This window comes from Gadus macrocephalus, chromosome 8, assembly GCF_031168955.1.
Source record: "Gadus macrocephalus chromosome 8, ASM3116895v1".
NCBI lineage: Eukaryota > Metazoa > Chordata > Actinopteri > Gadiformes > Gadidae > Gadus > Gadus macrocephalus.
Window position 1 is genome coordinate 7,415,963 of NC_082389.1, and position 15,000 is coordinate 7,430,962.

A 15,000-nucleotide genomic window follows, 5' to 3' on the forward strand; every position below is an offset into this window, starting at 1 on the left:
CCCTGTCTCACTTTGACTACAGTATTTTATGGAAAGAGAATAAAATGCCAGTTTTAATTATTTTTAGTTCCTTTTAATTCTTTTCATCTTTGTATTGCTTAAGGATTGTTTTATGTGACGCTAGATGGTTTTATGTGTGTACATCTGTCAATATGTCTGTTCCAAAAAATTATTCCACTCATATATTACGGCTTTTTAAAGGGCTATCTATCTCTAGCAATGTTAGAATTGTATATTGTTTGGGTGTTACTTGTGTATTATGGTCCATGTCCTCATATGCATAAGACACAAAAGATTCATGGTGTACATAAGGTCATGTGTCGGGGAACAGATGCATGTGTGCCTAGTTAATATGCTAATCACACAGACAAACATATAAAACACATATACACACACAAACTGAATGGATTGCTCCAAAGTGCTTTCCAAACAGAACAATAGCATATGACTGAGTAAACTTAAATATTAACAGGCGGTACATACTGTATGTGCAAACAAACACTTGCCTGGAGAAATATTGTCTGGAGATAACCCTGGGTGTGTGTGTGTGTGTGTGTGTGTGTGTGTGTGTGTGTGTGTGTGTGTGTGTGTGTGTGTGTGTGTGTGTGTGTGTGTGTGTGTGTTGTGTGTGTTTGAACAGTGGAGTGGTTCTGGGGGAATATGGTTGCAATCCATTGTGTCAGCCAGATGAATTGGAAGGACATTCTCTGGACAACCCTTACAGATTGCTCAGTGGCCTTGCCACTATACAGGGCCATAAAGCAATAAACGCTGAAAAAGTCGTTAAGGGCCGTTGCCAGGCTCCGTAACAGTTTGCTGAAAAGAGCAAATTCCAAAGCAGGATACAAAAAGGGATTAGAGCAGTCCAGCATTAAACCAGGATTGGGTGAAAACTGCTCCAAACCATAGAAGTGGCTCAGACCAGTGAATATGGCGGCTTGTTGGACATGGCACCAATAATGATTGTTAAATATAGACACTATTACTAACAGACAGGATGCATTTTAAGGAATGAACCAGGCTGTCCCATTATTGGTAAAATAACGGGGGTGTTAATGTGGCCAAGTTGAAGCGGAGGTTGCTCCTCCCAGCTGAAGGTAATAATAATAATAATAATAATAATAATAATAATATGTTTATTTTATATAGCGCCTTTCTCAATCTCAAGGTTGCTTTACAGATTCAAGAGAGGATAAGGTTGGCTTTGTAGCACATGGATTCACATTCACTGTTTTCAATCAATGCACCTCTTCCCCTGGCTTCAGTCCGGAAGAAGAAAAATGCCGAATTCCACCAAGGTATCGATCTTTCTTTTTCACGCATTTTACAATTCCTAGAAATAAGTGTTTATAAGAAGATGTTTTACTACTTTAAACTACTATCTTTAAACATATCAACAAATGTCACTAATGTCAACAGAATGGCAACCCTGAGAAAAGATAAAAGATTTTGGAAATTGTTCAAAGTTGTGATTCAGATTCAGAATCATAGATGAGATAAGAATCTTGATTCTAACGTTAATAAAACATTTATTAAACCTCTAGCATCCGCCCATACATCCTGCTTTAAAACCACCCCTACATCCTGTGTCAAAAACAGCTTCTTCCCCACTGCAATACAGAGCCATAACTCTCTAAAAACCTCCTTCCATCCAGAACATTCCCACCCTGCACTGCTCTCTATATTAAAATTAAGGTTGGTTCAGTCTTGTCGGTCAAGAACTTATATCTACCACTATTATGTTATGATGTTTTAAACGTACCCTGAAAACAATTCAGCCTTAGCTGCGTGGTCATTAAAGAGGCATAGGTAAAATATAAAAGCTTTTATTTGAAAAGGCACAGCCATCTGTCAGCTAAAAGTGAGTGAAATGAGCTGTGAGAGTATGGAGCTGACTGTGCCAGCCTCCCTATGAGCCAATTCAGATTTTAGGCCGCTCCCTGCTCGATTCTGCCCAATCAGGGCGTCCCTTCAGTGATTGATTCAGGGAGTCCATCTTGCCTGCCAAACCACAGATGCTTTAAAATAAATGAACACTTAGTGGCTGAGAGGGAGGAGAGGTTTCTTCAGTGGTTCGGCCTCAAAATCTCTCCCTCCCTTCCGCTGTCGCCCTCTCGCGAACCTTACCCACTGCACCTTTAATTTTCGGAATCGAACCATGACGGCCCCGTACCTTTCCCCCTATGAGGGGCAGGATGTGCATCTTGCCCGTCTGGCTCTCCTTGACGGAGGAGACGATGAGGCAGGTGCCGCAGAGGATGACCTGCCTCCGGGTCCAGCGGTTCACAGGGAGCTGGAGCTTCCCCTTGCGCACGTTGTACGTCCCCGACAGCTGCACGCGCTCAGAGCACTCGATGCTCTGGGGCTTACCTGGAAAACACACAAACACAAGGAGAGAGAGAGGGGGGGTTAGGACACACGCCTGCTCAGCTCGTAGGTTGTTTTTATTGGGGTTGGGTGTCAAGGTTTTTTTTATTTTGGGGGGGGGGGCATTTGCCGGCATTGGAATCGACAAGAAGACATTAACACAAGTCCCAAGAGAGGCATTAGCTTTAACAAATAAAACAAGGCAATCTAACCAGTTGTTTAGTTTGTGTGTGACTGTGTGTGTGTGTGTGTGTGTGTGTGTGTGTGTGTGTGTGTGTGTGTGTGTGTGTGTTTGTGTGCGTGCATGCCTGCCTGTGTGGGTGCGTGCGTGCGTGTGTGTACGCGCGTGACATAACACCAACCACAACATGAAGCGCAGGCATACAAGCAATATAAAACAAAATGATTTCAGTGGCCATTAGGTTAACCATTAACTTGGTCCGTGGCGTTAAACGAGGAACGGAACTTCTGTGGTCTGCAGTAGAGAGAGTGCTGGGTAACGCGGCGCTGTGTTGGCACCCCGTCCAAATACAGCCAGCACAATGCCTCCGATGGCCTACTTTGTCCGTACATGCCTGTGAATAGCTCAAGTAGATCATTTATTGCTGCTCGGAATTAGGCCTTTCAACTGTGTCGATGCGAAAGCGCCTTTCTTCTCAAGAACGCGCAGCAGTGGCATTATTTCCATTGATTGTTGGGCGTGTTTATTCATTTCCTGAGTGATTCGCATCTTCTTTTAGTTTCTTTCTTTGTAAATGCCATTCATTTATTGTTGCTCCCTTTTTGACGCTGTGGCCGGTCGTATCTCAGAGGAGCCGGCCCGACCTGCTCATCAGCCCTGCTCTTCCAGAGGCATGTCCCCTGGTTTGCTCTTATCTCGTCCTGTGTCTAAAAATCTGTTTCCATCTCCCTGGCACTCCCTAGCCCTCGAGCCACACCCCTGTTTGCCCCAACCCAAGCCCCGCCCCTTCACCAACCCCAATCTGTCTTGCTTCATAAGTCTCTCTGCCTTCCTGTTGGTCCTATTTTTGCAATGCTATCTACATCGTTTTGGGGATTTTCAGCTGGTGGGGTCCAGACGTTCTCTAGCTCAACCCTTCTATCTCTCTCACTACAATCTTTTTATTTTCCAGGCAACAGATTGCCGGAGAGAGACAGAGAGAGCCAAGCGAGAGAGACAGTGAGAGAGAGAGGTATAGGGAGAGGGAGAGAGAGAGAGAGAGTGCAAAGCGAGAAAGGGAGGAAGAGAGAGAGAGTGACAGAGATAGAGAAGGAAGGAGAGAGAAAGAGACATGTGCGTACCGTTTTATACTCCCAATGAGCTTATTCCCTCTGAAATTGGCTCTTTATTTCCCACTCCGTCTCTCTTGCGCTCTTGCGTGCTGGTGTGAACGGCGTAGTCAGTAGGGTAAGCAGTGTAAGTGCACGCTCGAACATGCTCTCACACAGCTCTGAATAATTTAGGTCAGGTCCTTTTCACATTTGCCGACTTTAGGAAAAGGAAAGGAAAAGGAACAACTTAAGAACCCCTTGCCACCTTAGCCTTCAGACGACAGTTCCGGCCCGAGTTCTGTACATGTGAGGGCTGGCCCAGCTGCCCTTCTGGACGGAGGGCACATTGTGTGTGAGGGGAGTTTTTTTCAGGCATCAACATGCATTTTTCCCTGTAGCTTCTGATGTTATCAGTGGCAGTTGAAATTTGCAATGCCTTCGGAGTAGGCATGACACATAGGAACCATTCATTAGAAGCCTGGTTGGTTGTGATTGATAATAATCGGCATTTTTATTTTGGTCAACGTTATCAGTGACAGTTTGTTTATTTCGCAATGTTTTCTTCTTCTGGTGAACGAAAATCAATTGTCTACATAAAGTTTAATTAATAATCCGCCCCAACCAAAAAAATGCTAATTATATGTCGCAAAGTGAAGCATTTTGATGTGTGTGTACTAAAGGCTGCAGGTTAAAGAGCGAGTTTGATCTCCTCTGCGATGAAACAGCAAAGGCAGCACCGTACAGAACAGTACAGTACACAACGTGCACGTCTTAATGATCCAGGGCAGGAGCGTGTTGAATCCGACAAATAATTCACTAGCTTTTAACCTCAATACATCACATCGGCATACTGTTATGCTATTTTAAGGCCTTTGTCTGAACAAGCTTGCACGGCCACACACAGGAATAACTCCAAGGACGCATATTATTTTTAACCATTTTACTGTTTTGGGCCAGACGCGCACACACACACACACATATAGTTTGGTAGCAGGGAGTGACAGTGATCAAGCAGCTCCATTTGCTTTCCCCGACTCTCCCTGTATCTTGATGGACTACCATCTCCCCCTGTATCACTACCATCTCCCCCTGTATCACTACCATCTCCCCCTGTATCACTACCATCTCCCCCTGTATCACTACCATCTCCCCCTGTATCACTACCATCTCCCCCTGCACCGCTGGACTGGGCATAGGGCATGGCGGGCATATGCCCGGTGGCCTGAAGCCTTTTATTTTTTTTTTTATTCATGCCAAACTCGCGTCTAACGTAGCAGGCCACGTTAACTTCAATGCAGGCCACATTAACGTCAATTCAAGTTAATGCAAGTTAAACTGGCAGATCTGCCCTTTATCATGATTGATTGAAGCCTGGGCCAATGAGGTGAGGGGCAGGCCAATTACGTTTTGTAATTGTGTGCATGGCTAGTTACAACGCTGCTGCCGCCAGGTTGTTTATTTATTCTTTATTCTTCATTGCATTTGTGTGACTGTCGCGGTGGCTGCCGCCAGGTTGTTTCTTTATTCTTCATTCTGTTTGTGTGACTGTCGTGCGTCTGCCTTACGAAGTAAAAGCTTGCTGTTTTGCACCGTCTGTGATGCGGTGGCGTCTGCTGGTGTGTGGTATGACGGCTTCCCTGAGTCATCCAGTCATTTCTTGCATTAATAATGCATTGTATCACACAAGTAATGATATATTATTCATAGTTTAGCCTACAGTATTACATTTATTATAATTATATTAACTAAAATGAATTAATTAATATTTTTTAATATAATTCCTTTACTTAAATTTAAGTAACAAGGTTGAAAGAAATGACATCTAAACAGTAATGTGACCTACGGTCAGTAGATCATACTTTTGATAAGCCTAACAGTATTTTGGGAGAACTTTTCATAATGCTTCTCATAGTGTTAAAATGTTTGTGTCTCCTAGTGCACATTGATCGTTTAAGGCAGTGATTCCCAACAAGGGGTATATGGTACATATACCACCTGAGGTGCGCAAGCAAACTGCAGGGGGTATGTGGATAAATTAACGAATGTGTGCAGCATAGTCATTGCATGAGTGAAGGGGTACTCATGGTGTGACAAAAAGGCTTAAGGGGTACGCATGTCAAAAGCAGTTGGGGAAAAAACCCACGCTGTCACACAGCGCGCTTACATTTTTCCCCGTCAATACCTGGTGGTGGCCTGCTCTTGGTTAAAAATGCCCGGCCTGAAAAATGTCCCCAGTCCAGCCCTGTCCCCCTGTATCACTAACATCTCCCCCTGTATCACTACCATCTCCCCCTGTATCACTACCATCTCCCCCTGTATCACTACCATCTCCCCCTGTATCACTACCATCTCCCCCTGTATCACTACCATCTCCCCCTGTATCACTACCATCTCCCCCTGTATCACTACCATCTCCCCCTGTATCACTACCATCTCCCCCTGTATCACTACCATCTCCCCCTGTATCACTACCATCTCCCCCTGTATCACTACCATCTCCCCCTGTATCACTACCATCTCCCCCTGTATCACTACCATCTCCCCCTGTATCACTACCATCTCCCCCTGTATCACTACCATCTCCCCCTGTATCACTACCATCTCCCCCTGTATCACTACCATCTCCCTAAGTATGACTACCATCTCCCTCTGTCTGACTACCATCTCCCCTGTAAAGTATGCTGATGGACTACCATCTCTCCCATAAAGAATGCTGATAGACTACCATCTCCACTGTATAGCATGCCGAAGGTGTCAAACAAGACTCCATCAGTAGACTCTCCATAAAAGTAGAACAATGCACACGACTGGAGTGACAGGCTGCTTTTGTGGCGCTCTCCCCAATGATGGGCGTTGGGATGTTTTAGACATGCCAAGAGTCAGAGACGAGGTGCTAGCGGCAACAGGGGATGGAGCCAATGGAAACGCTGCCACGGATAGTGTCAGGGGGCAGGGGAATCCCCGCGTGAGTGTCCTGTTTACAAAAGGCTAGGAATATGTAGCCAAGCGAGTGGGGGAGGTGTGTGTGTTTAGAGGGTGGGCTGGTGACTTGGGAGGCTGGGGCTGGGATGGATGGGAAGACAGCTCCCTCACAATAATGATGACCCGGGCTTATTTCTACTCCTAGGTCTGACAGTAGACATAAACATTAGACAAGTCCAAGTCTGTTGGAGAGACAAGCAGGACTTTGTTGTTACATGTAGCTTCAGGGAGAGATTTATTTTCTAACCCCTCTCTCCCACGCACAAATACAGACACACACACACATTACCCACCCATACATGCAGGGCACTACAAGTCCTGTTTCGCATTTAGCTCAAGTTTCCCGCAGCGTGAATAATAATAATAATAACATCAATGAGACCAAGACATGGCAATAAAAACCTTGTTCACTGATCTTGCCCTGATGAAGGCCTACAATGGCCGAAACATGTTGACACCTTTTTAAGAATTCCAATATGAATTAGCCTATTTATTAAAGCTTTTTTAACTTTAAGAAGAGTGCCTTGGTCAGCCTATCTTTTTAGAAACTATTTTTTTTATACCATAGAGCACCTTCGCACTAACTGATTGACTTAATCAGAACTACGCCATAGCCCTTCAACCTGTCTACCTTACAGCATACATTGTCTTCTCGCACCACCAACAAAAAACTTCAATATGTCCAGAACTCAGCTGCACGCCTCCTCACTGGTACCCGCTCCAGAGAACACATCACACCTGTCCTCCGTGAACTCCATTGGCTTCCAATTAAACACCGAATCAACTTCAAAATCTTTCTCATCACCTACAAGGCCCTCAACAGCCTAGCCCCCCCCTACCTTGCCGACCTCCTCCATCACCACGCCCCCTCCCGAATCCTCAGGTCCATCTCTGCCAACCTGCTACAAGTTCCACGGACTGAGCGACGGACTTGGGGTGATCGGGCCTTCTCAGTTGCTGCCCCCACCCTTTGAGAGGGTAGAGGGTCTTCTGAAGATGACTTGACTCCTCATACCTGTACACTGTTCAAAATTCTGCTCAAGATTCCTCATGAATGAATTAATCGATGCATTTTACTTTGTGTGCTCCGTTACACAATACAGTCCACTCACATCCGCCAGGGCAGACATCAATCCTCCTAGTGTGAAATATTAGCCTAGTTTGAATGGCGAATGGCAAACTAATTGCCATATCCGTCTCCATTGGCCATATCCAGGCGACAGTGGCTCGTCGGATACCAATTGTGATTTAATTTGTGTGTGTTTGAGTGTGCACAGTGTGCCTTCAGTACAGACTGCTTGCGTGTCTTAATTGAGTTATAATGTCATCGTTAGACAATATGAGGCAATATCTATAGGGTCTTGGAAGGGAGGTTATGCAATGCATTTTCATAAATTTGAGTTATCCTTAAACATGCTTAATATTTTCATAGTTAGAGGATACCCACTACTCAACATATACAGGAGATTAAAGTATTTAGGGCACGTCAATAGTATTTTAAACCCTGCAACCAACCAACCAACAGACCAATCACAAAGCAGCATCCCTCTCATCATCGACTCAACACAGTTGCTGCAAATGCAAAGCAAACCAAAGAATACTCTGCACTCCACCTCTTGGTCTTATTCCATCAGCGGGAACAAGGCCACTTCCCTTGTTAATCGGACAGCCTTGGTGCAAGTAACCTCACATCACCGCCACACCACCCGGCCCCCTGCACCTTGGGGTGCTGATGACCCACATAAGGCCTGGCAGAAGGATAAAGCACCCATCACACGCCCACCCACACAATGAACCCACACACACACACACAATGTAAGTACACATACACACACAAGCAAACACATACAAAATGCAAGCACACACACACATGTGCACTGGCAAACACACACGTAAACGCAGACTCATGTCACCTGGGACCCTACACACAGTAACTGCATGTCAGTTGGGGTTACAGCTCTGTGTTAAACCGTGACAGTTTTGACTTACGGGCTGACATGTCTGCAGGGCTCTGTCCACATTGCTCATGCGATATTATCTTTCATCTCACGTAGTGTTGCTGTTCTTCCCCTCAACTACTTTTGAAATGGGGCCAGAGTGAGGAGTTCTTATTAGATCGGTCACATCAGCAGAGTGCTGCGAGATAGAATTGATTCAAGAGGACGGCTGTCGCTGGAACAATAACTGACAAAGAGAAAAGCGCCATAAAAAATAAGACGAAAAGGCAACCGCAGAAGAAGTCTGTGTGAGTCACGGAAGAGCGGGAGGAAGGCCAGCTGTTACTCTGAGACATAAATAGCCCTACTGTCCTTCTGCGTAAAACCTCACGCAAACACAAACAGACACGCACACACACACACACACACACACGGACTGACACGCATACGCATACACACACACTGACACGCACTGACACACACACACACGGACTGACACGCATACGCATACATACACTGACACGCACACATATACACACACTGACATGCACACACATACACACACAAACACATTGCGACATACACCTGGTAAATACATACAAACGGGTGCACACAAAAAAACACATACACACACACACCCATACACTGTGACATGAACAGGCGACGACAGGCAGAATCCCGCACAAACACACGCACACCTCACACACACACACGCTAGCAAGAAGTGCATTCTAGAATGAATATGGTCAGGTTTGTGTGTGTCATCAGAGGAGGAGAGCAAGGCGACACACAATCACACACAGACACAAAGTGACATGCACGCAAACTGTGAAATGCATACGTACAACCACACACACACACACACACACACACACACACACACACACACACACACACACGTAGCAACCTCAAGAAATGCATGCAAGAGTGAATCTGGTCAGGTGTGTCTGTTTCCTCAGCGAGGAGTGCAAGGCCCGGGGCCACACACACACACATACACACACACACACACACCCACACACACAAACAAACAACCACACACATCACATTTTCCATCAAATGTCATCGTTTCCGAGCCATATTTTGCGAAAGGCCAGGAGACCGCCTTTGTCCGCATCAACTTTAATTCATCTTTCTCTCAGTTCACTCCGCGGGCCTCCAGACGATGTGTGTGTGAGCGCCCACACACTGTGGCCTAAGTGACAGGGCACGACGGGCCAGCTGTCCGCTCAGGTAGAAACACTGACAGGCCCCTGGGGAGGAAGATGAGGAAGATGAGGAGGAGGAGGAGGAGGAGGAGGAGGAGGAGGAGGAGGAAGGAGGAAAGTGTCACCGAGGGCCGCAGCGGGCGGCGGTAAACTGTGACTCGCGAGCTGCTCCCGGCATTGCCGTGCACAGGCAACGCAATCATCCCCACTGACATGCTGTGGCAGCCCCCCCCCCCCCCTGCCCCTACACTACCTTTCTAGAACTGGCACACTGCGTGCCTGTGTGAGTGTGTACACCAGAGCGCTAAAATGGCATCGCACATGGAGTTGGAAGGCGAAGGGGGAATTAGGCATTAGCAACAGAGATTTTCGCCAGGGTCTCAAGGGGCTCCCGGAATCCACACTCTCACAGCTTGTGAAAGGCCTGATCCTTAATTAGTGGCATCTTAATCCCCTAAACACTCTCTTTAAAAATTTCCCAGATGCTCTCACAAAAATAAGGGTCCTGGCCTGGGAGAGGTGGTTTGGAGGGTGCGAGGGGTGACGGAGAGATCTTTCTGGTGCTGAAGCTGGTGCCGATGCAGATGCACGTCGCAGCCCTCTTTAAGATTGTTTTGTCGAAAATAGATTGTAGCGTACGAGCAGCCGAAAAGTGTTTATATACACGGAGGACTGTGTAAACATTTGCCTTTGTGCCGTGAGCTCACAGATGCGTGTGTGTTTGAGTGTCTGACCATAAAAGCCCTCGGCAAAAGCCCTGTGTTGAAGTACGTTGTGCAACGATGGAGAGAAAAAAAACGGTGTCGGGGTGTTGTCCCCTCCTGTGGTGAGAGGAAGGTTGGGGTGCTTGTACGAGGGGTGGGTGAGCTAATCCAGGTTTAATCTTCTGAGGACCGCTCTCATGGGACAGACAATGATTAACAATGATCACGCTTAGACACACAAACAGCGCCACGGAGAGAAGGATGTGGGAGAAGGAGAGGCCATTACAACAAGTTGGTTAGCAATCTGGCACGAATGTCATTGCTGGCTGTCAGAAAGAAGGATGAAAGGATAACAAGGGAAATCCATCATCCTGCCAGCGCTCCTGTTTGATGAAAGCCGCGAAAGGTGTGAATTTTCTACAGGGAATGATGAGCGTGGAAAGGAAATTAAGCATTCATAAATTAATTACATCCTCTGTGTGTCTATGTGTGTATGTTTTTTTGAATGTGTCTTGTGTGTGAGTGAGTGAATGTGTCTCGTGTGTGTGTGTGAGTGAGTGAATGTGTCTCGTGTGTGTGTGTGAGTGAGTGAATGTGTCTTGTGTGTGAGTGAGTGCATGTAACTTGTGTGTGAGTGGGTGAATGTGTCTTGTGTGTGAGTGAGTGCATGTAACTTGTGTGTGAGTGGGTGAATGTGTCTTGTGTGTGAGTGAGTGAATGGGTCTTGTATGTGAGTGAGTGAGTACATGTAACTTGTGTGTAAGTGAGTGAATGTCTTGTGTGTGAGTGGGTGAATGTGTATGGCGTCTGATCGAATGAACTTGTCTTGCGTGTGTGCATGTGCGTGTCCAGGTGTGTGCGCGACTGCGCGTGCGTGTGCATGGGCTGACGGCTGGCACGTACCCGTGGCGTGGCAGAGGTGACCATGAGAGAGGCCTAAAGTGGATAATTAATAGTTTGATGGATGTAACCGCCATTCTAATAATAACTCATCTCTGTTTGGGCTGCCTTGGAGAAGGACACGATACACAGTGGAGACGAACACACACACACCCGCACACGCGCACACGCAGGATACACCAGAAGCAAATCCCATTCCCTCCCTGGTGTAGCAGGCGGGAACATGTTGTGAATCTAAATGAGGTCAGAGCGAAGCCAATATATTTTCCCATTAACTGATACCCTGGGTGTAGCTCAAGCAGAGTGGCCATCAGCAGAACTATTACAGGTAGCATTGTTCAACCCGTTCGTTATGCCGACGCAACGCCGTCCATCGCCTGTAGGGGCAGCGTTGGGATGTGGACTGATTGGAAGGAGGAGTTGGGAGGAGGACAGGGTGGAGGGAGGAGGGGTTGTGAAGACCCTTGTAAAGGCTGGAGAGTCCTTTGCTCGGACTCTGATTCTACTTATGATTGTACCTCATGCACAGCGGTCGGCACACATACCGCACACATACCGCAGGCACATATGCATTTTCTCACGGCTTTCCATCACCCTGTTCACACATGACGTTCACATGCCTTGTGCGATAAAGACAAAGCAAACATGCTACTATAAATAGGGGCGTGAATGAACACAACCAGGGCGGCCGTTGGGAATGTCATCGCCGTGGCCCACATCAGGTGGAGCTTATAACCTCATTATCAGCGCAGCGTGAACACGCATGAGACCCTGACCACAAACCAGGACATAGCCTGCTCTCGTTGCGTAACAGAAAGAGTGTGTAAGTGTACCACGATTTTCCACTGTATTGGATTTCTTGGTCTCTGGCTTCCGAAAGGAGGACTGTAAATTGCATAATCCTCTTGCTGTATCTTGCTGGATAAAGTCGAGGCGAGAAGTCCAACTACGTTGCTGTCTACTGTGGCACACAAGCAGTGGAGAGGCAAAGGAACACAGTACTCTCACACAACCACACAAACACACACACACACACACACACACACACACACACACACACACACACACACACACACACACACACACACCGTCAGGTAATTGCATATTCAGCAGGAAATCACTTGGGTTATACGGATACGAGGTGTCTGAACATGGTGCCTGATAACACAGGTGACACTGCAGTCCATCCTACTCTGATCTAAACGTGTACAGACGGGTAAGATCAAAATAATATTTCTAGTTCCTGGGGGAATATGAATGACGTATATAACGCATATGACACGGGAGCACTAAAATCACATTTGAATATTGATAAAAAAACAGGCAGCACAGGGTGATCGAATAATGCCGTGCCACCTCTAACAGCTGATTTAACAAGATGGCTGACAGTCATATATTACAGAATCGGCATCCATATATATTTTTTTTAAAATGACAGTCTCTCGATACATTGTGTGTGTGTGTGTGTGTGTGTGTGTGTGTGTGTGTGTGTGTGTGTGTGTGAGAGATCGGATGATCGATACAGGTGCATTGTGTGTTGTGTGTGCGAAGGCTTATGGGGTCACACAGCAGGTACGGACCCATCCATGTACTTAGGAGAGGATTTTCCCATGTGATTCCCCTGTGCGAGTGGGAGGCGGTGATGTTGACGTAGATGGATGTGCGCCCCTCCCCTCCCTCTGCCTACTCCTGCCGCGGTTATGTAACCCGTGTGCGTTACGAAACCTTACATTGGAAACACGAGCCCTCTGATCAGCGAGGACGCGGCCTGGGAATGTGTGCGATTGCGTTAATGCACGCATGAGCGCACACACACGTGCACACACACACACACACACACACACCTACGTGCATACATCAATACACACTTGAACACACACACACTCACACGCACTGCTCTGGGCATTGTTTTCAGCCTGCGTTTGTGCAATTGTGTTGTTTTGTGAGTGTGTGTTTTGTGAGTGCTCATGTTGTCTGTGAACAAAGTGTTTTCTGCGTGTTTATTCATGAAATGTAACTGCACACGTGAATACTTCTCTATGCGTGTGAGCTTCAGAAAAGGAGAGCTAGAGAACAAGAGAGCTAGAGAACAAGAGAGAGAGAGAGAGAGAGAGAGAGAGAGAGAGAGAGAGAGAGAGAGAGAGAGAGAGAAAATTGCAGTGTTATACTCCAATTAAATTGAACATGCAATGTGAATCCAAATCTTGGTGACATGTACAAGCAAGGAATGGGAACCCATTTGAATCATAAAAAATGTTTGTGGCTGAAAAATATATATATGTGTGTCTTTTTGAGTTAGGGTTGGAGTGCGAGTGCTGTGGAACAAAGGAATGGGGGAACAAATTGCAGAGAGAGGGGGAGAGAGAGAGTGATAACGAGATGGCGTCTGGTGTGTGCTCAAAAAATTGTATGGAAGACGTCGCTAAGAAGAATACAAACATAGTAAGGATTCTAAGGGTGCTGGAGGGGACAATACAAAGATACGATCAATTGGAGGAGACAGTGAGGTGGTGGTATTGATCACATATCTCATGACAGACATTTTAAAAGGAAATGTAACCCTCTTTCAGCTGGCATCTGCCTACAATTCTTTATTTTATTTTTTTAATGAATGGGCCAATCACGTTTAGGCTAGACTCAATAAAATCCTATTCTTTGCCATCTTTGCAAACAGGAAGTTCAGCGGAACAAATGCTCCTCTACAACAGTCGTCACACTCACATGCGGCTCTGCAGGGCCATTTCAATCCATTTATAGATACAACTGCCTTCAAAAAGGTATTCTGACAAAAGGGAATTAGGAAAAAAAAGTAGAGAGGCAGGGATGGTAGCAGAGACGGATTTTAAGCTCCCATTGTCATTGTCACAAGCTTTTCACCTTTTTCTTCTCCCGATGTTTGTTGCAAGCATTGGCATTTTAAAATAGCTGAATCAATGTGGCATAATGGGCTGCCTTCAGAAATTCTAATGTTTAGGCTGATCCACAAATGGAGAGGGAGTTACAGAGATTGACTGTATTGTATCGCTGGCAGCGCTCTAATAGAGACATATCGTTTCCTATTTACTTCCCTTTTGGAGCTTCTGCTTTTCTCGTGCTTCGATCCTTCTCTGACATCTCAAGAGATTTGAGTGTGGGAAATGATTACGAAAAATAAACATGCTAGAGATACCACATATAGAAATCTATTTACTTTCGAGGAACATGCCAAAGGTTAAAGAGCAGTGGTCGTGTCCTCCAACACCAGACGCAGGTGGTCCTGTGTGGGCCCTTTCGAAACATGTAAACATGATTAAATGCCTACACAAATAAAGTGACTTCCTGTTGCCCTTAAATCACCATTTCCTGCCTGCGCAAGGATTCCTGGAAATAATAGCCTGCTGCGGCCTGCCCTACGCTTCATCCTTAAAAAACTAAGTGCAGGTTTAAAGATTGCGTTGCTGACAGCGTTATCGTCAATCTATTTGAATGCGCGCACCATTTCCCGTTGTGGCCATGCAAAAAAAGGGTGCAGGACACGCAAGGCTGGGCGATTGCACAATAACATCAGAGCTCCGGGAGCTAGCTCCACTCAGAGAGAGGTGAATGGAGGCCGAAACCCTCACGCTTTACTGTGGGCACGGTCTCTGGCGT

The 15,000-nt window shown here is 46.3% G+C and overlaps 1 protein-coding gene across 1 annotated transcript in view; it reads right to left on the reverse strand.

The window, feature by feature from the left end:
* The window catches only part of LOC132462813 (PH domain leucine-rich repeat-containing protein phosphatase 1-like), a 44,254-nt gene that overhangs the window by 13,077 nt on the left and 16,177 nt on the right, over positions 1-15,000 (reverse strand). Inside the window, 1 exon segment of the mRNA XM_060058571.1 lies at positions 2,174-2,370. Coding sequence (XP_059914554.1) covers positions 2,174-2,370 — 197 coding nt within the window.